At 40.4% G+C, this 23,461-nt stretch overlaps 1 protein-coding gene across 1 annotated transcript in view; it reads right to left on the bottom strand.

Moving 5' to 3' along the window:
* Window positions 1–4,573: 4,573 nt before the first annotated feature.
* Window positions 4,574–23,461, bottom strand: part of PRKAG2 (protein kinase AMP-activated non-catalytic subunit gamma 2) — a 3,182,689-nt gene continuing 3,163,801 nt past the window's right edge. The window contains 1 exon segment of the mRNA XM_044066896.1: window positions 4,574–5,899. Coding sequence (XP_043922831.1) covers window positions 5,868–5,899 — 32 coding nt within the window. The 3' untranslated portion in view covers window positions 4,574–5,867.

Genomic DNA, 23,461 nt, shown 5'->3' with positions numbered 1-23,461 from the left:
AGTGCAAAGGGCTAAAACAATGAGCTATTTGAGAGAGACTCCCTGTAATCCAGGAATTGATTCTCTCAGCTGCTATTTGACTACTGTGTGACTCAAAGCAAGTCACTTAACCAGACAGTGCACTGAACTACTTTCACAGGTTCACAGGCATGTACTAGGCTATTGGCCCTAGGGCCTATATAAGCCTAGCCAAACAGTACCCTGGCTTTTGCCACCCAAGAAAATAATTTTCATGTGCCCCTGTCAAGCACAGCCACAGAAGTGATCCCCGGGGTGAATTTCCTATCTCCCATCCAGTCATCAAGATTTTTCTTGAAGAGTGCTAATGAAGAGCTTTGTTTGATATAGATAGGTAGATTGTTCCAGAGTATGGGAAGTCTCTGGGACAGGAATCTATCCCTCCAGAATGTTCTGTTTATTGTGGTGACAAGGTTTAGGTCCCTAGACTGTGAAGCTTGGAGGGATTGGGATTTCTTTAATTGGAGAGGGGCTAGGTGTCTCAGTGGTCTCCTGGACCACATGCCAAATAACTATATATGAACTTAAGGGCCTATAAACAAAGATGGAGAGTTTTACATCAATTTCTGTTTAATGCAAAACGACAGGTTGGAGGACTAGGAAACGAAGTTGCCTTTCTTACAGATGACAGGCCAAGCTGTCAAATTCAGAAGGATAAGCAGTACAAGTGATTGCTGCATGGCTCCACACAATGCTCAAGGGTATCAACCACCCGCCCCGTCCAATGGTATACTATCAGTGAACTTCTGTAGCCTTCTGCAAAGGCAGCCTAACAGAGAAGATGTCCACCCATCCATCCAAACAAAACAAAAAGGGGGGAGGGGGCAGTGCATTCTTCTTCTCTCTCTCCCTTGCTGTTTTTTCCAGTAGTAAAGGCTAATTCCAAATTTTTGTACTTTGGTTTCTTATGCAGTAAATGAAACACAATGTAAGAAAGCCATACAGCATAAGGATTAAGCTACTTGGTTGCAATTCTGGACACCAGGGTATGTATCCTACCAAACCCAATTGCCTACTCTAACTCTGTGTCCCTGGGCAGACACAGAAAAAAAGGCTCTTCATCTCAGAAAGTTCACTTTCTGGTTAAGCAAAAGTAAACTAGTCATTGCACAAATTCTTAAAATGTTTTGCAAATTATCACGAAATTTGGCATCATCCCTGCACATTCAATTATTTGAAGGTAGTCAAAACACTAAATTTTCTGTATTCCACGTTGTTTTTTTTTTATTTAGTCTTTGATTAACCCAACCTCCCCCACATGATCAAGGCACTTGTTTTCAGGAATTGTCTTGGAGCTTTAGTCCACTTAAGTGCCTTGCTCAGTATGTAAATGAAGCTTGTGGTACTCAGACTCAAGTCCACACACTACAACTCATTTACGGCTTGCTGTTCAAAACCATTCATTCTTTACAGTACTGTGCAATCTAGTAATATTTCCAGTTACTTCATAAAAATGCTCCACTGTTTTTTTTGTTTTTTTTTTTTTCAAATCCAGGTAAAAATAAGGAGTTTTACATCCCCAAAATAAATTATATTTATGCCAGATGTGAAACCACAGTTCAGGAAGGAAGCAAAAATCTACTGCTTCAAAAGAAAATTACATTTACAAAGAAGTTAAAATGCCAAAAGAAGAGGCACCTACTTGTTAGAATAATCTTGTAATTTAAGGAATATTTAGCAGATTTTTATATCTGACATCCTGTGGAATTGAGAAAACATAAAAAGAAAACAGTGCTAGAGATATAACAGGACAAAAAGGCAGCATTACAGCTTACTAGTTAATATTTTTGCTTCATAGTTCCAGGGTTCAAGTCCAACTTCCAGCCACCGGGGGAGTTTACAGGTTCACTCCTTCTGCACAAGCTTCTAGTGGTACTTCAGTTTCCTTCCATCTTCCCACAACAAGCTGGGTGACTAGCTAAGCTAAATTGTTCCTGTCGACACTACCTAGGCTGTGTCTGAAAATGGTCTGCAAAAGACCAGTTCAAATATGTGGTTAACAAATAAAAGTGGGGACTCAGTGTTTTAGAGGTGACAGGGAGTTCAGCCTTAAATCCAAAAATGAGGATGGCAGACTTAAATGAAGCACTACTCTGGACAAACAGTGGACCAGCTACATCAGAGCAGACCACAGACTAACACATCCACAGATAGCACCAAGAAAACAAACACTTCAAGACCAAGAACTTCTGTTCCTAGTGACTGCAACAGGAGATATCAAGAAACTTTGGAAGCAACTTAAATGAAGTTGCCAAACTGCACTTTCTTCTGATTCTAGAATAATATAAGAGTCAAAAATTATTCAGCCCTTGGGATATGTCCTGCCCAAGGAAGATTATTCACCATTTCTGGTGCACTACAAAATCTATATAGTTTGTCCCTTCCTCTAAAGCAGGGTCCTCCTGCAGTAAGTTTAGTCAAGGATTCATTATCCATTACAATGGTATCCATAAATAGAGAGGTCTCAGTAAAGATGTAATAATAAATAAAATAATGAAATGGTAGCAAATGAAGAGATACAGTTATGGACATGTACAGAAAAGTTAAATCATAACATCAGAAAAAAGCAAATTCAAGTGTGGGAAGGGTGGGGGACTAATGAAGCTCGAAATGATCATGGGCTCAACAGGATTTCAAAACGTATATAAGTGTGTATAAGTGTGTATATGTGTGCGTGTGTGTGTGTGTGTGTGTGTATATATATATATATATATATATATATATATATATATATATATATATATATATACACACACACATATATGTATATATGTGTGTGTGTGTGTATGTATGTATGTATGTGTGTATATATATATATATATATATATATATATATATATGTGTGTGTGTGTGTATATATATATATATATATATATATATATACACACACACACACAGGTAATGTTTTGTGTTGCCAATCAAGCAGTGTGCTTTTGGAAAGTGGGAGAAACCTGGAGTACTCACAGAAAACTCATGCAGATATGATGAGAACAAGCAACTTCTATACAGACACTGAATGGAAGTCAGGATGGACCCCCCAAACCCTGGAGCTGTGAGGCAGATGTCTCATCACTAAGCTACTGTGTTGGTTCAGTACAGAATCTCTCTCTCTCTTATGACATTGCCAAACACCTGACAGCTTGCGGAAACTATACAGCATGCAGTGGATCCTCAGTCTGCCGTATTGTCTTATAAAGCACTCATTTCAAATACGGACTATCAAGTGAGATCTGAAGGGTGAAAAGTACTACAGTCTGTGTGCCATATTTACACAAAGATAGTAAGTGCTACTGGGAAGGAGAGATTTACGTATTAAGCACTGTAAGGCATGTTGAACTTAGAGGGGGAGTGATGAAATGTAAGCATGGGAGTTTGTTGGTGAAAACTAACCATACTGGGGGAAGTTGAATTGAACAAAGAACAGTAGGCACGCAAGCACACACAGACTGACAGTTGTGTTAAGTGTGTGTACATACATGTGCATATGAGGGGGTAATACTTTTGAAGTAGAAAAATGACTGCATTCATGCACTGTATCGCAGGCTGTGTACATTGCCTTTCAGATTTTCTCTGAGCACATCTGAAACATTAATAAAGTTGTCAAGCATGTAATGGATGCTCCTGCTACGCACTCTGCTTTTTAGTTGCACTACAGACACAAACTGGAGCTGCAATGCAAATGGCAAAAGCAGCCTGCTGGCACAGCTAAGAACAGTGACTAAATACTTGGGGATTTCACCATACACTGCCATATTTGAGCAAATAGTGTCATGCTGTGGGCCCATTGATGACTGCACCACAAGGTGTACAATGAAAACATTTGGAACTGTGCTTACCATGCACAACATGGTAGCATACATACATAGGTACTTCAAGTGTACTGGAGACTGAGAGTTTTGATCACTACAGCACAAAGACATGCAAACCTTTAGTCAAGCATGCGTGCTCAGGTGCAAGTGTCCTGCAGGGTTTGTATATGCTAATGTAAGGACACAGTTGCTACATACCTGAAGAATATCTAGAGCAAAGGAACAAGCAATACATTTCATAAAAGTTTTGATCACTGTGTAATAAGCACTATTTGCATCTCTTTATACATTAACCACAGGCTGGCGTTTGAAATCAGACAACTGGGTACTGACTGTCTATATATTTTCTGTGAACTGTAGGAAGACCCTGTCCAGTTTGAAATACTCTGGATGTAGCCTTGGTGTACTCTGTTTTATAAACAGCACTGGACTCTTTCTATGCATTTCCTGGAGTGTTAGCTCTCTGCAGTGCTTCCTATAGTTACGTATCTTCCCCAACATTAAGATAATTTTTTTCAGCATGAAGCAATGACAAACACTAGTCTGGCACTAATCCCCTGAAAAAAAAAAAAACAAGTATGACTTGAAAGCTCTGATGCCAAACTTACCTTATCCAGGAAACATTAACTGTTATTCTTACCTGGCTAAACAATCACATTTTGCTTTCAGTTATGCATGTTGACAAGGAAATAAATACATTTGTATTTTTTGCATTGCTTTCTAAAAACAGACACTGACTTGAGATAGTGGATCCATGTTCTGTTTTACTATAGAGCAAAATCTGTCTCAGGATGATACAGCAGACTTGGAACATTTAAACAAACTGCAGCAACAATAAGCTGGGAGTTCCAACACATTTCTACAGTAAAATCAGCACAGTAGGATTGTTAAATTATTTTCAAATCTGAAAAAAAAATCTACATTATATATATATTTATGTATAATATTAACATAATAGTGTCACTTTCATGCCTTAATATGCATATCTGCATGGACCAAAACGCTCCATAATCCTTTTAACCATAAGAACAATATTTGCACAACATAATTTACAAAAGAACTTAAATCTGCAGTCATACAAACATCAATGATTTTACATCTGATACACAGAAAAATATACGTTTCTCTGGCACTTAGTTTTCCTCAATATTAACGGCCTATTTACAGTACAGTACATACAGACTAACAGGTTTTCGTTGCATGCTTTTGGAAATTGTACATTAACATGTAATAAAGACCTATTAAACAAGCCACTGTGTCCGCAGGTCAGAACTGTCCCCCCCCCCACACTTCCCACTGTCTTTTCAAATAAACGATTTGAGTATGCATATCGTGGACATTTGTTTTTAATGCTAATCACCTCCTGGCATTATAAAAAATGTCAATAAATAAATCAGTGAATCACTTACTGCACAGTAATTCAGAAAATCTGAAGTGAACTTTGCAAGAAAAATGGTCTCTGACAGCTCGCACATCGCAGTACTTATAAACAAGGCTGTAATGACGAGTAATAAATCAGAGATTTGTTGTTTTAGTTAAGTCTAAAAATATGTACATTCAAATTCTAGGTCTTCTCTCATAACAGCACTCTTCTGCTAGTGATGGACAACAGTGATGACATATTGCTATACCTCAACTTAAGGCACTACGATATAAATATGTCATGCACTAGCCTTGTGTGAACGAATCTGCAGTACTTACTATCCTTTCAGCAAACGAAAGGCTGAAGTGACACTTGTGAAACAGGCTTCACTTCAAGCCAAGCCTCTCATTAACACAGATGTATGTTTGTTAATGCTGTGATTGTGAAGCATCTATGGAACGCAAGCCTAGATGCAACAGTGATGAACTGCCCATTGCATCTGGTAGCCTTAGGTGTCATCCATTTGGAAGCGCCAGCTGCCCATCACTAATTCCTTTTTTTGCTCAGATCCTGTTTTCTCTCATGCTTTTGTTCCAAATCCATGTTTATGAGGCCAACACCAGGATGCAGGACATTCTTCCAACATTCTCCTAAAGCAGCTTTAGCATTCATTGCAGTCAATCAGTTTCACTCTCTTTTCTTCTGGCACCTATCAGACAAAAAAGACAGCAGTTCTGACCATTAAAACCAGAAATTGCATTTCTATTTTTCAATTGTTACTGCCTTAAAAATTTTCCTCAAAGGACAACTGCACAAATGTATCTATGAGCTGGCAGCTTACAAGAACATCCAGACCTGGAACCACTGCTTTAGTACCACTGAGATTCACTAAACTCGAAGGAGGATGCTTGGGAGGTCATCAGTCTTCCACTTTATCAAATGACCTCTTTACACCATCAGCCAAACGACAATGAAAACTTGCATTAAACTATTATGGCACACATTTATGAAAAAACTTAATACTATTACATCGCTCAGGCCACCAGAAGGGCAATATGTAGCATAATTCATAATCTTAGACAAGAGAGTCATCATTACTAAAATTCTTTGAAATGGAAAAACATTACTGAACTCTAGACACAAACCTCTGATAAGTTGCAAACTATGCTTTTACTAACAATGTTTGTGACAAGATTGATCCAGACTGTTTTAAATTATACTTGATTTCATGTCCAGACAATTACAAAAAGACAAAAAAAATGGTCTTCTCCCATTCTTATGCACCTCCAGATTGAAAATATTTTCAATGTACTCAATATAATAATGAAGTTTAAATGAGAATTCATTTGCAGATGGTCATCTTTTACCACTGCTAAGATAAAACACCAAATGCAGGGTATGTCTTTCTTTTGATTACTGTGGCACATCTTATCAGCTACTTTAAAAAAGTCTCAGTTGGACTCCATAAGCATCAACTGCCATAAAGTTACACCGAAAGCAACCATTACCCATTCATTTCTTTACTTTATTGAGAATTATGGTGTCTAAACTGGTCTCTGGTAAACATAGCAAATTTTAGCTCTGTGGCACAGAAGGAAAAAGACCTATGATCCATATGACCTAAGCTCTACCAGTGATGTGAACAGTCGAGTAATTAGCTGGGAAGGGAGGACAGGAGCCAGAGACCAACACTTTCTCACCCATCCTTGCAGAGAAGAAGGAAAATGTCTTATTCCTGAGTCACTGCTGTGGGAACACCCAATGGAGGCCAAGTATACAATGAAGCATCAAATAATAACTGGGATATGCAACCTGCTCTGCCAAACAGCACATACGTATTGCAACTTGAACTGCTTCATGCCAAGAGGAACACACTCATCACTGAAATGGTACTGCATGGTCTGCTTCAGCAGTGTGTACGTCAAGTCTTCAAGGGGACAGATATGGAATAAAATTGGCCTCTGTGAATGATTTCCACCCCTTAATTCTAAGCAGAGGAGGAAGAAAAACACTCGGGGGGGGGGGGGGCTAAAACAATGATGTTTTAAATGCAATCCTTTTACCAGCTAAGGAATAAACAAAGTTACTTACATCATCTGTTAACCAGACAAATGAACTAGTCCAAGGACTCAAGGCATAGACATTTGCATTAGTATCACAAACACAATATCAAGTAACCTGACATAATGGCTTGTTAAATATATATATATATATATATATATATATATATATATATATATATATCTATGTAATGGATTCCATACAACTCAAATGGAGACAGAATACATTAAAAAAAGAAATAGCATTTTTAGGGAACTACCAAAGACTTTAAATAATACAGATGACAAAATGAAATGTCCAAGTAAATCTCCTGTTTACCCATTACCGTGAAAGGAAAAGAAATGCAAGAAACAACTCTCCAAATATGCAAATGCTCTCTGCAATCATAAATGGCATATTACGTATTCAATACATGGATTCCTACAAAATTCACCACAAGGGCAAAGCTTGAGAGGGAATGCTAGGCATCTGTATCGAGAATATATAATAAAACCTTGATCATAATTCTTTGTAGTACATGGAAAGTTTTCTGCTCTCTGCACTATGTACTACCAGTTACAGGAAAAACAAAAGTATAGGTATGATTAGTATTTTACCAGATTTGAAAGCCAGTAAAGCACTCAGCTCTGTCAAACAGCAGCACTTCTCTCAAATTCTTTGCTTAAGAATTCCAGACAATCCAAAAACAACAGAGGCAAAGGATCAAAATTATGGGCAATCTTTAAATACTGTTCTTAATCACTCAAACAGTTGACAGAAAATACAGCCGTGCAAGTTGCACTTACCATAACTACAGACATTTAAACTAATCACTGCTGCAGTATCCTTTAGTTGTGTGTGTTATATCTTACCAAAGATGTAAATGTTGGCCAAGCTTCAAAAGTCTCTTACTCTTCTTCACACATGTCCCCAGGCTGCTGTAGCTTGAACTCCAAAGGGAGAAACAGCATCCAAAAGCCTTCAGAACTTAACTACCCATCCCCACCCCAAAAAAGGGAAAGTGCCCACCGTCATTTAAAAAAAAAAAGTTAGGAATATACGTTAATGGAAAACATAACTACATAAAGAGTAAAAAAGGGTGCTGGAGAAAGGGCACTGCTACTGTAGAAGTGGTTACTTTGAATATCTAGTGTTAAAGTAAGCGCAACTTGCATAACTCTGTCATGTCCATCTGTATCACTACTGCACTAGCTGATTGGGTAGAATACCAAAACTTATCAAACATGGGAAAAGGAATGATTCGAATCCAGGAACCCCTGGATAATGTTCCTAGCAAAGCGTGTTGGGGACTTGGAGAAGGAATCCAGTTTGTAATGCTCTGTAAAAGTATGTACAGAGGACCAAGTAGTTGCCTCTAGAATGCTGCTAGAATCCATCCCTTTCGAGTATTCTATAGAAGACAAGACTCTAGTATAATGTACCTTGATCTTGTATGGAATTATCTCAAGTCAAAGTAAACTTTACTGTCGATCAAATATATACAGCAGTGCAAGCTGAACAAAATTACGTTGCTTTGATCCCCATACAAGACATAACAATGATAAAAGGAACCAACCATAGGAATGAAAAAGTATCTGCTTTCCAGGCCTGCCCGGCTGACTGTTGGGAGTCCTGGTGCAGAATTTTAGTGGTCTGTTTTTCAAGGAAGGTGAACAGATCTATTTGAGGCATTTCCCCACAACCAGATCAAATCCTGAAAAAAACCCTCATTCAATTTCCATTAGTGAGGGTCTGTCCTGGTTCTGCTCAGCTTGTCTGCCACTATGTTTTTTTCTGAAGGAATGTATGAAGACTGAGGGATAAACAAAACCTCAGAGCACTGTCATAAGCTACTACAGCCAGCCTGCACAGAGAGCAAGACTTGGTGCCTTCCCTGTGTATACACCATACCTGTGTGGTATTGTCTGCAACCATGTCTGTTTTGTTCCAAAGACCCTGCACTTTTGCTCTCATTGAAACAGTACCCCAAAAAATTCAATGCATCTGTTGTAACAGCCTAACTAACTAAGGGTCAGCAGACTGAAGAGCAGAAAGGGATTCAGGGAAATCTGTTTTCTCCACCAAACAGATCTCTTGTCACAAAACCCAAGATTATAATTTGAAATTCCTGAGGGTAAGAATGTCGAGTCCACATAGTTTTTAAGAACCGATGCCTTTTTCTCATGTGTAACTTGACAAGTGGGATAATAAGAATCATGGATGCCATGAACCCTAGAATGCTGAGGTACTCTGGCTGAAATCTGAAACTGATGGGAGAAACTTAAGAAGACTTCCAGATACAAGTTCACTTTCTTACCGAGTTAGGAAAGCCTTTCACAGAGAAGAATGTAGAAGACATCCTAGAAAAACTATCATGTGAGAAGGAATTAAGTTGGATTTATGACTGTTGATCTGGAAACCCAGGTTAAGAAGGATATTTATAATCCATGTAAGGGACGCCTATCACCTGGCGGAAGTCTCTGAAAATATAACCAAGTCATCTACATAAAAAAAATGTAACCATACACCAGTAGACAACAAATAATGAAACGCTCGGTAAATGGGTCAATAAAGGCAGTCTTCCATTGATTTTCACCACAACCAGAAACTTCAGAAATCAGCTATATCCTTTATTTACTTGATTCTGATGAGGTCTCCAGGTTTGGAGATGAAAGCGCTAAATCTGTCTTGTCGTGCAAAATAAAGGATATAGCTGATTTCTGAAGTTTCTGGTTGTGGTGAAAATCAATTGAAGACAGCCTTTCTTGACCCATTTACCGAGTGTTTCATTATAAAAAAAAATGTGAATGACATGCAGTCTGCAATGAGCTACCACTGAAGCTAGAAACTTTGTAAACACCCTTAGAGCTGTAAATAACTTAAAGGATAATGCACAGAACTGATAATGTAACCTTGATCCAGAAAATCGGAGGAAAGCTCTTAACTCACTGGCAATGGGAATTTGGTAATAATCATTTTTCTGCTCCAGAGTTACCTAAAAAAAATTCTGAAGAGGAATGAGAAGTCACATGCCTTTTAAGACCAACATCTTGAACTCTGGCACTTTTGCAAACAATTTGAGAGAGGAAAGCTGGAGAACTGGTGTCCAAGTTGCATCCTTCTCTGTCACCAGAAACATTCAAAAATAGAATTCCATCTTCCATTTGATTTAGGGGCACAGGTTCTATGACCCCCCCCCCCCAAATAAAAGCATATGATTTGGAAATGGTTCTATCTGGTTTGTTGGGTAAGGTGGAATACCCCCTAAGAGAGGGTAGAGTCTTCCCTACGCCATTTATAATCCTTCTGAACTACTCTCAGAACTCATTTGTCTAAGACAATTTGATGCTAAAAGGGAAGATTGAGAGACAGTCTCTGGGACATACTTAAGGAAGTGGCATGAAATGGAGGGAGGGTAAATAATGCTGATAGAGTCTTTCTGAAGTGGAGGATTAGCCTTTTTTTTCTGAAAAGATCCCTGCTTTTTATTTGATCTCCCCTGCCACTTCTTAGAGCCCTGCTTAACAGAAGCATGCTGGGGCTGTTTGATTTGTTTTTTAAAATATGGATCACACAATTTAGTAGAGTTAAGAAAGAGGGCTGAAAAATCTTCGCAATCCCCTTGATTCAATTTGCCTCTTTCATCAAACTCTGAGTACCTGAGTAGTAGAAGGACCAAACAAAACCTCCTTATCGAAAGGAAAATTCAAAATCTCAAATTTAATATCCTCTGAAAGATTTTGATTATGTACCCAGGCAAAATGTCTCATTACAGTAGCTGCAGCTGGACACAGAATGAACACAATCATTCACACTCTTTAGAAATGTTTAGATACTTAGTACATCACAACAAATATCATGTAGACTCATAAAATGTAATCAACATACAAGAACATAAAACAACAAAAAGTAATAAAAAATAATAAAAAAAATACAATAAAAAGTAAAACTGATGGATTAGCACTTTTGGAATAAATCTTTCTCAGATACCATTGACCTCCTGCTATTTAAAAATGCCTAGTAGCCAATCAAAACTAACACTGCAGCCCTCTGAAGGGGTGGAAGCTTCAACGTTCGTTCTGACTGGCTAATTAATAGGTGTTCTTAAATAGGAGGAGGTCAATGGTATCGGTGATCTGAAGAAGGATTTATTCTGAAAACGCTAATCCATCAGTTTTTACTGCATTTTTTATTACTTTTATTACTTTTTGTTGTTTTATGTTCTTGTACGTTGATTAAATTTTATGAGTATCACCGTCCGAGTCTACATGGTATTTGTTTTAATTACTTGTTATATTTTTACCACTATAGGCTTTATATCCTCACCAGTGATGTGTTTGTTCATGTGTAGATACATGAGAAAGAATAGCAATAACAGGATTCAGAAAGGACTTGCACTCAGAAGGCAAAGTGACAGAAAAGTTTCTCAAAATGTCAACACAAGCCAGCATGTACTTTAAAATACGAGCCTGGTAGTTTAAAATTTAGAAAGCTAAATTAGGAGGAGGAAAAGTACTCTTCCAAAACCTGTCAAAGGCTTTACCATCCTTGTTAGAGAGAAGTATTAGCATTGATGAAAAATGTGTTAGCAGCTGGAGAAGAAATAGAAATAGCTCCTGGGTCAGACCTAGATGAGAAAACAAATGCTTTTTATACTGAGGAACTGAGGAACTTTATAAAGTCTGTCTGCCTTTTTAAAGATTGAAGATTGAATATCAAGATTATTGCAGACTAAGTCAAAAGCATCCTTCAAGGCTGGCATAACAGGAGGAATAGGAATAGAGTGCAGCACATCCACTTGCAATATGTCATATCATTTCCTTAAAGAAAAGGAAACATCCACCTGTTCCTACAGAAATAAATTTTATTTATTTCCATTTGTTTACCGGGCGACTCCAACTGGGCCTAAGATGGCCCGTTTTCAGCGGAGGCCCAGGAAGAAAACTCTACAAATATAATGTTAGCATAATACAATAATCATTTTAGAATACATAATGTATACTGTACAGAACACATGGAAGAATACATTTAGTTATATAAATAAAGTTAAGGTTCCGGGTGCCTGCTTCTTTACAATGCTTAGTTAAGAAGCTTACTGAGGAGCAGCACCATGCAACACGGGAAACCTGTGATAGCAGAAAAATACAAAAAAAAAAAATATATATATCAAAACAGCTGCATGTCCTCATTACCTCATAGTCTCTCTAAACTAACTTATTTATTTATTTCTATTTGTTTCCCAGGGGAGACCGTCTGGGCCAGAGCTAGCCCTTTTTCAGCAGAGGCCCGGGGAGAAAAGCTCCACAGATACCGAACTGTACTAATATAAAAGACAATGAGGAATACATTTGGTATACATCATCAAATTACAATACATAAATTCTATAATACAAAAAAATACATACAGTACATGAGTAGATATACAGGAAATAGCAAGGTTAAAAAAAATTGTTTTGGCATACTGAACTTTAATAACACTTTTGGGGCCTACAGACAGAAAGAAGGAGCTACAGGTGAGAAATGAAACTAATGAGCAGACAGAAGACAGATGTCAGCAGCTCAGCGGGAGGAGGAGTAAGGGGAAGGAGAAGCTAGACATAGAAAAGGGAAGTGAGTAGGTGGAAGTTGAGACCTAGTGACAGGTGTATGTAAAATTATTAATTAGGTCTTTTGCAGGAGTAGAGCCAAGTTTTCATGAAGTGATCGCTTAGGAGCTGTTTAAATTTAGAAGAATTGTTAGTGTTGACTATATGTTGAGGTATGTCATTCCATGCTTTGGCAATTTTGTGTGAGTACAGGGAGTCCCCATAACTGTTATTTGACTTGCTGACCTTCAGAAACAATTTGAAGAATGTAAAGTTCTCTGCTAGAATAGGGTTGAACTAGGTTGCTACCAGATGGACAGTTACCAGGGTGAAACAACAGAATTAGTACTAGTTGGTTATAGGTTAATAGGTTAGGTAGTTCCAACCAGCTGAGTTTGTGTAGAATGGTGCAGTGATGGGTTCTTACAGGATGACTGGAGGCAATTCTGGCTACTTTATAGTGACAGGATTCTACTCTGGTTAAGTCACATTTTCTTAAGTTAGTAAAGATGGGAGAGGCATATAAGATAGGTCAGTTCTACTGATTGCATATCTGGTGAAATATGTTAGGAATGGTTTAATTCTATGCAGGGAGCTAAGTTTGACAGGCACTTTCTTGATAACTAGGGCTAAATGTTTATCAAACTTAAGGTCCTTGTCTATGGTGACTCCTAGTAGCAATGTAGAGTCAACTGGTTCGATGCAGGTATTATTAGCTGTGTAAATGGTGAACAAAGTGGGATCAACAGATTTTTTTGCTGTTGGAGAAAAGCATTAGTTTTGTTTTAGAAGGGTTAAGAATCAGTTGGGAATTATTAAAGAATTTTTCTATGTTCTGAAAAGATTAAAAGATTGTTGAATTTTGGTGAGAAGAGAAGGTAGGGATGGAGCATGGCATATGAGGGAGGACTTGTCCGCATACTGAACTAATGTAATGTGATGGCTGGCAGAGTTTAGTCTATTTGTGAATATGGTAAAAAGAAGGAGATCAAGAATAGACCCTTCAGGTATACCGACAGATAGGTAGAGAAGAAGATAGCTCATTTTGCCATTTAACTGTTTGTTGGCAGTTAGTTATGTAACTGAATAACCAGGAAAGGGTTGAGTTAGAGAGGCTGAGGGAGGGTAGCTCATGGCTAAGTTTTTTGTGGGAGACCGTATCGAAGGCAGATAAGTCGAGAAATGAGAAATATGGAGGAGGTAAGTAACCTGTTGTTCCTATATTGGTTCAATGCGCTTATGAAACTGATTCGAGCAGTTGTGCTACGTTTTGGGAGGAAACAGTGCTGTGTGGGGATAACAGGTTAATTTTCAAAAGAGGAGTAAGAAGTTGCAAGTGAATACATTTTTCCAGTATTTTAGCTAGTGATGAGACGAAGGCAATGGGTCTAAAGTTAGAAAAGTCTGTGGAGGTGCCACCTTTATGAATAGGAATAACATGGGACACTTTCCAAAGAGATGCCACATATTGCTCGGTAACAGATCATTTAATAAGGATAGATACAGGGTAAGAAATAGCCCCTGCAGCAAGTGTAAGGTTTTTATTGGGTAGTTGATCAAGGCCAGAGGAGGAGCATTTCAGTTAGGACAGGAGTTTTTTGACATGAGTTTGTATGGGCTGAAAATTGAAGGAATCAGGATTTGTTTCACAATTTATGAGTAATGCTAATTGAGATTTACTGTTGTCTTTTACAAGTGAAAGTACAGAATTAATTAACAAAGTGATTGTTGAATTGAGTGGCAATATTGTCTGGTGAATTTGTTAGGTTAGGACTAGGGGTTGAGGCTTGACCGGGTTTAAAGAGTTGTTTAATGGAACCCCCAGAATTTTTTTGGGTTGTTTTTGATAGTTGTACAGTACTGATTTTGTTGTGTTTGATTTGTTTTTGTTTTTTTGCTAAATTACAAAGTTGCTGAGAATTTTGAAGGGAAGTTGTTTTTTGTGAGAGCTGGGAATTATGCCATGCCCTGTTTTTTTCTTTCTTTAAGGAGCCTTTTGGTGTTGGAGGACAGCCAGGGAGTGTATCTTACTTTAGTTCATGTTTTCCAAGGGGAAGCTAGTATATTTAAAATAGCGAGGAATTTGTCATTGAAATATTCAACTGCTAGATCAAGCTGGAGATGTTTGAGGGGGGGTCCATTTGACTTGTTGAAGTAGTGTATTAAAGGTTTCTGGAGTGAAATTAAGTTTTACTATGGACTAGTTTATATTAAATTTCTCTAGGGGGAGAGGAGTTTTGTTTTAGTAGGTAGGTTGGAAGGTGATCGCTTAGACTGTCAGGAAGACGGCCTGAGTGATAGGAGTTTGGACTGAAATTTATGAGAGCCCAGACAAGGATGGACTGTTTGTTAGTGTGTTTATAAACCCTAGTAGGGTTGAGAATTAATTGAGTAAAGCCAAAGAGCTGAATGTGGTTTGAGGGGTTGTTAGAGGGGATTGTGTCCCAGTCGAGGTTAAAATCACCCATTATAATAGTTTCTTGTCTCAGAGTAGAACACCAGCTAAGCAAATCTTCATTCTAGAGACAGTCTCAGGAAAATAAAAATCTCTGCATGAGAAAAGTACAGTTTTGTACCTACCATAAATGTAGATGTTCGAGTGCTAGTACAGCTGCAGTCATAACAGATGGGTTCTCCTGCTGTCAGGCGGGTCCTCGGTCGGCCGAATTCCAAAGTCTAGGTCCGGCGTCGGTTGTTGTCGCTTCTTCCCTGACGTCAGTACGACAGGGGTATAAAGGAACCAGCCAACGCCATTTTCTTCAGTTTTTCTTGCCACAGATGTCAGGTGCCCCCAGAAGGAAGGCAATAATAAAATTGTGTGATAATGCAGTGCTATATAATCAAAATACAGTAGTTGCAAGCAAATACATCATAAATGAAAACCCCAATCAGGTTGTATGAGGATGTGTTAGCCTATATGCCTGTCCCAAGAGGGGAAGGAGGGAGGGAAACCTGGACTGCAGCTGTATTAGCACTCGAACATCTACATTTATGGTAGGTACAAAACTGTACTATGTTCATCGTGCATACAGCTGCAGTCATAACAGATGGGTAGAATCCCAAAGCTAAGAAAGGGGTGGTAGGCACTAGTTGGAAGTAGGAGGAGCCAAAATGCCCTGCAAGACTGCAGTGGCAAAGCCTGCTCTAGATTTGGAGTATAATGGTAGGTTGTAGTGCTTGGAGAAGGTATGCACAGAACTCCAAGTGGCTGCTTCCAAAATATCCTTGGTAGGAACTCCTCTGAGGAAGGCTGCAGAGGTGGCTGTGGCCCTGGTGGAATGAGTTCTAATGCCTGTAGGAACAGTTTTGCCATGAAAGGAATAGCAAAAGTGTATGCAGTGGGCTATCCATTTTGAGATTGTCTGTTTGGAAATTGGTTTCCCTTGAGCTCCTACCGCATAGGCCACAAAGAGCTGTTCTGATTTTCTGAAAGGCTTTGTTCTGTCCAAATAATAACACAGCTGTCTGTGGATGTCCAAGGAATGTAGTAATCTCTCCCCTTTGTTTTGAGGATTAGGATAAAAAGTAGGTAAATGTATGGCCTGATTAGAGCTACCCTGGATACCATTTTAGGCATAAAGGACGGGTTGGTTCGTAAGGAAACTCTGTCCTGATGGAAGATGATAAAAGGCTGGACAGCCATGAGAGCCTGTAGTTCTGAAACTCTACGAGCTGAGGTGATAGCCAGAAGGAAAGCTGTTTTCCAGGACAAATATTGCAAATCTGATGAGGCAGCTGGCTCAAAAGGAGGCAAGGTCAATTTTTCCAGAATGAAATTAAGATCCCAAGCAGGTATTCGTTGTTTTCTTGGAGGCCTTAAATTCTTAGCCCCGCTGAGGAACTGTCTTAAGAGACGGTGAGAAAATAAAGGTGGATCAGTGTTGTATTCTGCAGAAATGGCTGAGGCATGTATTTTGATGGAGGAGAAAGAAAGTCCACTGCTTAGCAGTTCAGTCAAATATTGTAGTATTTGAGGTAAATTCAGTTTTGCAGGATCCTGGCCCTTTTTCTCATTCCAGACACAAAAACGTTTCCATTTTGCGGAGTAAGCTTTTCTAGTTGATGGCCTTCTGGCCTCCAAAATGACATCCTGCACCTCCTTGGAGAGTAGGGCCTGTTGAGATGCTAAGGAATCTTCCATGCGGCTAGATTGAGTGTTTTTAGCTGGCTGTGAAGAGTTTTGAAACTGTGCTGAGTCAGAAGAAGAGGCATTAGAGGCAGGGTCCATGGTGGGGAATGCGTCAGGCTCCTCAGGAGTGGGTACCAGTGTTGCCTTGGCCAGTCCGGAGCAATGAGAATCATCTTTGGTCTGTCTGCTTTGGTCTTTAATAGAACTTTGGGCAGCAGAGGAAGAGGAAGAAAGGCATAAACTGTCATTGATGTCCAACTGAAAGAAAGAGCGTCCACTCTCCAGGCCTTTGGATGGAAGATCCTTGAGCAGAATTTTGTCAATTGATGATTCTTGTGGGAGGCAAAGAGATCTATGTCTGGCCTTCCCCATTCTTGGATTATTTCTGTAAAAACTTTTGGATGCAATTTCCATTTGTGTGGCTCTGTCATATTCCTGCTTAGGTTGTCTGCCAGCATGTTTTCCTTGCCTGGCAAGTACTGTGCTTGTAGTTCCATTTGTAAGTCCATGGCCATGTTCCAAAGTGACATGGCCAGTCTGCATAGGGGGTAAGAATGTGTTCCTCCCTGTTTGTTTATGTACCACATGACTGTGGTGTTGTCCGTTCTTATCAATAATTGACCTGGTTGTAGAAGGTCCTTGAAAGCTTTCATAGCATTTATTACTGCTAGCATTTCTTTTTGATTGATGTGAAGGTGCTTTTCTTTTTGGGACCATTTGCCCTGAATGCACCGATCTGTCATGTGTGCCCCCCAGGCATAGTCCGAGGCATCTGTTGTGATGACTTGATTTGCTTGAGGCTTGCTGAATGGAAGACCTGTGTTTGACATGCTTGAGCCCACCACAGAAATTCCTTTTGCAGACATGGAATTAGTGGTATTATTGTTTCCAAACTGTGGCTGTGTTGAGACCACATGTTTTTTAGGTACCATTGTAGTTTCCTCATATGCAGCTTTGCACATGGGATTAGTAAGATGCAAGATGCCATGAATCCCAGAGCCTGCAGGATTTTCCTTGCAGTTAGCCTGGTGCAATTTGCTAGTGTTCTGAAGTATTGGATTAGTTGCCCCTGCTTCTCTGGCGTGAGGTAGGCCATCTGGGTGTTTGTGTCCAAATTGGCACCCAGGAAAATTATCTTCCGAGAGGGTATTAGCCTTGATTTCTTTTTGTTGACTGTGTATCCCAGAGATTTCAATAACATTATTACATAAGCCAGGTGTTTCAGAAGAATGTGCTTGCTGTCCGCTTGGATCAGGCAGTCGTCCAAATAGGGATATATTTGTATCCCTTGAAGTCTGCAGTAGGCAATTACTGATGCCAGGCATTTCGTGAATACTCTGGGCGCAGTAGATAAGCCAAAGGGCAATGCAGAGAATTGATAATGGGTTGAACCTGCAAGAAATCTGAGGTACCTTCTGCAATTTTGTCTGATTGGGACATGCAGGTATGCCTCCTTGAGGTCCAATGTTACCAGCCAAGACTCCTTGCCCAGCATGGGAAGAAGTTGCTGTAGAGTGAGCATCTTGAATTTTGGTACGAGTAGAAATGTCTTTAGGATGGACAGATCCAAAATAGGTCTCCAATCTTTTCCCTTCCTTGGCACCAGAAATAGCCTGGAATCCTTGACCTTGTTCGTGCGTAGGTACCTCTTGAATAGCTTTCATGTTTATGAGATCTGTAATTTGCTTTTGTGCCTCTGCCCTTTGATTGTGTGGCAGGTTTGGCATGTTTCTCATTTTTGGAAGGGTGTGAAAATGGAATTTGTAGCCTCTGTTTATAATGTCCAGGATCCATTTGTCCTTTGTGACAACATGCCAATTTTTTGAAAATAATGCCAGCTTTCCTCCTAAGGGGGCTGCCATTTGAAACCTGGTTGGCATGCAAAGAGGAAAGTCACTGGGTTTGCTTTCTGAAAGATTGCAAGTTGTCCTCACCACCTCTTTGTGTAGGAGCTTGCCATTGTCTGCCTCTATACAAGCCTTGGGATTGTCCTCTGCCCCGCGGGCGCCTGTATCTGCCTCTTTGGGGTCTGTCTGTGGCAGGAAAGGACCAGTTTTTGGAAGGCCAATTTCTACTAAAACGTGGGGTTGAACCTGTAGAAATTCTTTCACAGTTTGCATTGATTTAGCCTTTTCCTCCATTTTCCTTAATACCTCCTCAGCATTAGCACCAAATAGTACATCCTTTTGAAGAGGGGCGTCTAGTAATTTAGCTTTGACATGATCAGGCAAGGCTTGTTCCTTGAGCCAGGCATGCCTACGTATGACTGATCCTGTAACAGCAGCTCTGCATGAGGCCTCTAGAGCATCAAAACCACATTGTAAGGTATGCTTACCCACTTGTTCTGCACTATGCATCAAATCCTGCAACTCCTTCAAGTCTGGTTGTTCAGGTTGTGACATTTTACTCTTCAATTGTGATAACAAAAACTGTTGGTATTTTAGCATATGAAACTGACAGTTTAAGGCCCTAATGGATAAGGTAGCCGAGGTATATACCTTTTTTCCCCACCTTTCTAAGGATCTGGAATCTCTCTCGGAAGGCAATGGATTTTTGGCAATGGAGGCCTTAACTCCCTTGGGGCCCTGTGAGATGGTTTCTGGGTCAGCAGCATGGCTTTTGTAAAGAAATTGGTGTGAGTCAGGAACCCTGTAGTACCTGTCAGGCTTAACTGGAGCTGGAGGTAGAGAGTCCGGGTTAAGGCAGGCCTCTGAGTAAACATCATCTAGGATGTCCAAGACAGGAGGTATAGCCAGAGGCCTATGCTGAGGTAACAAGAGAAATTCCCTGAGCCTTTTCTTGGAATCTGAATAATCCTGGCCTTCCCAGTGGAAGTGTTCCCTTAAGGTATGCAAAGTTTCCCCAAATGAGTAATCCTCAGGGGGGATACAGAAGGGATGGACTCCTCCGCATCAGAGTCTTCAAAAGGGGAGTAAGAATGTTCCTCATCATCAGAGTGCTCAGAAATAATGGAGCCCTGATCAGAGGAGGGGGAATCTTCCTCCACTCTGGGCCTTTTGTCCGGTGGGGGCTGAGAGCCTCTGATTAGAGTAATTAAATCCTCAGCCATTTTAAGCATCTGTTTCTTAGGCATGGGGCCTGGAGATGGGCCCTGTGTAGTTGGTCTCTTAGGGTGCATGGTTGCTTTACACTTTGTGAAAGCCTTGATGGAGAAAGAAGAGGAAGGTCTGAAGACACCTTGAGTGGAGGTGGACCTGTCCACATTCTGAGTTTCAACGCCAAGAGTGGCTTCGGTATCTGTAGTCGGGGTGTGGGCCGAGGAGCCTGCGACCTCGGGCACAGGAGACACCATCAAAGAAGTGTCGTCGGTAATCAGGGGCTGCGTAGGCGCCTCACTGAGAAACGGACCACGTGTAGTCGGCTTTGGCGTGGTGTCGGTAGAGGCCGTGGACCTCGTGTGTCGGTCCTTGTCTTTGCGGTTTTTAGAGAAAACCGGACTCGGAGTATCCGATGACATAGTATAGTTAAATGCTTTTCCAAAATAATGCTGGGCGAACTCCGCCCGACGCTTAATAGTGCGTTTGTTGAATGTAGCACAAAAGCGACAGACCGAGACGTCGTGGTCTGGGCCTAAACAAGGTATACAGAGGGAATGAAAATCCTTATGCGGTATTTGCTTCCCACAAGAAATACAATTATTAACTTTGTCTGACATCGGTCTGAGGCAAGAAAAGTTTCCCCAACGGGGTACTTAGCTGTTAAGAAGACTTTGGTTTCCAAATTTCGTAATTTCAGGAGCTGGCCGACCGGCACTTGCGAACTGCTTCTGCTTCGGGCACCGCGCAGCAAGAAAGACTGAAGAAAATGGCGTCAGCTGGTTCCTTTATACCCCTGTCGCACTGACGTCACGGAAGAAGCGACGACAACCGACTCTGGACCTAGACTTTGGAATTTGGCCGACCGAGGACCCGCCTGACGGCAGGAGAACCCATCTGTTATGACTGCAGCTGTATGCACGATGAACATCTAAGGAGTCATTCTCTCTTCTGATTACAAATCAGGGACATGTGAGGAAAACACAAAAGAAGCCCTATATCTATCTGTATCAAAATAACAAGATAAATGAGACAAGGGTTTTGTGGAACTATTTTTTTTGTCAAGTCTCCACACTGTTCCACTGAATTCAAAAGCCTGCAATAAACCTTTATCCAAAGTAATTAATCATCCTTATCTACATAAATACTGTTTTCATTAGAAGTACGCCCAATTTTTTTGTTTCTTTTTCCTGGAGACATCCCTAGATGTACACCGACTTAAGGAAGGCACTGCAAACTGGGAAACATGTCTCTTACCTCAGCCACCGTGGGAAGAACTTCCTGGTGAAACTTCCCAAGCCCAAAGAAAGTGCCCAGAATGGACACTGGAACAGCCACAGAGGATGTGGCTAACCTCAGGTCCATGGTGGAAGTAGAGATTACACTAGAGGACTTCAAGTGCTCTAAGGAACAAGCCATGGCCACTATAGAGTCACCCACCAGTGGCTGAGGCACTGACTGAGCAGGTGGTGTCAGCGAGGGCTCCACAGTAGTTTTCTTTTTCTTAGGTGGAGCAGGAGAAGGAACTGAATCACTAGGAAGTGTTTCCATGTTCCTGCTGAGAGTGAAACCTGTTCACTAGTAACAGCATCTGAAAGGAGTCAAAAGGTAAGTTGTTACTAAAGTACTGATAAGTACTACACGCACTTATACCTTCCTATACCAAGTCACAATAAATCACAAAAGTGATTGCAAAAACAGTACAGTTTTCTCCCAAAACAAACAGTAATACCTTTTCCCTTGAAAGCACTGTTTGAAGGAGCCTGTCAGAAGATAAGTTGCCACGAAATGTACACAAGTACTAACATACATAATTACCCAAAAAAGAACACAAATAATATAAAAGCAACAAACGTTTATTGCATATAAGTGCCCTATGTCAAAAATAACCAGTCTCAGCTGAACATATCCTGTGAAATGAGACATTTCAGGTAAAACACAACAATACCAGTCTACTTAGAGAGACCAGATCCCCTTCTTGTCAAAAAATATAGACTAAGAAAAAAAAAATATGTGAAATATTCCCCAAAGGGGACTCATTAGCCCACAATGGAAGACATGAGCTGACTGTTGATCTTCTGTAGCACAGGAGGAGTGCTCTTGAGGGTGGCAAGAAAGTGAAGACTTTTTGGTGCTCAGGGAGCGGTTTTCTCTCTTTGGAGATTGAGCTACAGCAGCTTGGGTGCATGTGTGGAGGGGAACCAGACACATTGGGACACTGGCCTGATGTTATATCCTTGGTAGGATATAACCCATATAACTAAAGGCTATTGCAGCAGTGAAACTGATGGACATCAACAGGTTTTGCAACAAGTAGTATAATATTCTAAGGTCTGGCATCGACAGACTGAAATCCTCAGTGATTTAATAGAAAATTGAATCGAGGAATACAGCAAAAATATCAGTCAAACTCAGAGCCAGTGGAGAGACATGAACAGCAGGTAGAAATGAAGCCACTTTACCTTCTTGATGTTGTTCTTTGGTAGCCAGAAGTGTCCATTCTTTGTCTCTAGAGTGAAATCCAAAAGTAACAGCACTTAGGGAGGTGCTTAAAGCTAAGTACATACCACAATATTAGATCTGAATGGTCTTCTGCCTGTCTCAAGTATTGGGTATATCAGATCCAACAGGATTTGAAATCAGCAACTTTTAGACACTTGGTCCTGAGGCTCAGGGTCCTTTTCTCTGCAGAGTACAATGGTATGATGAACTCTCCAGCTCTAGATGTCATGCCCTTGCTTATAAGTTGAGCAGCACAGAAGAATTTTCTTGCTACCTCAGACACATGCTAGCTGAAGGCTAGATTACTATCTACATGAGTTTCCAGATCCCTGACTAGTGAATCAACTTTTAAGGGTGTTTTACTGAGGATGTAGTTACCCAGGGTGGTAGACTTCCCAAAAGGTACTATAATGCATTTTTGGATAATGAGTTTTAAGCCATGGCTTTGGCACCAAGCTTTTGTATGTGTATTAGACCTTCCTGAAGGGTGTTCTCATCTTGAGGGGATTCAGTGACCGCACCCAGTTTGCAATCATCTGCGTACTTGGTCTGCCAAATACTTTTGATACTGACTTTGACATCCAAGAAGTAAATGCCAAAGAAGAGTTGGCCCAGCACACAGCCCTGGGGCACTCCACTGGTGACTGGCCACTTTCTGGAGGTGGCCTCACCAATTCTAACCTCCTGGGTCCTAACAGTGAGCCAGATAGCTATCCCCAGCACATTATAAAGGGGTTTATACCTAGTTCCATAAACCTGTTGACAACGCCCAAGTGGGGTGTTGTATCAAATGGTTCAGCCAGATCTAGGTAGGCAATATGTACTGCTTTCCCCTCATCCATTGCCTTAGTGACCTTTTCAAAGGAGTCCACCAGATTCAGTAAGCACGGCCTTCCTTTGACAAAGCCAAACTGGGATGGATCCAGTGTCTGCTGGTCTCCCATGTCCTTGTTGATAAT

This window comes from Protopterus annectens, chromosome 3.part1 (genome assembly GCF_019279795.1).
Source record: "Protopterus annectens isolate FY-2018-M chromosome 3.part1, PAN1.0, whole genome shotgun sequence".
Taxonomy (NCBI): domain Eukaryota; kingdom Metazoa; phylum Chordata; order Ceratodontiformes; family Protopteridae; genus Protopterus; species Protopterus annectens.
This window is presented reverse-complemented; position numbering and strand designations above follow the sequence as displayed.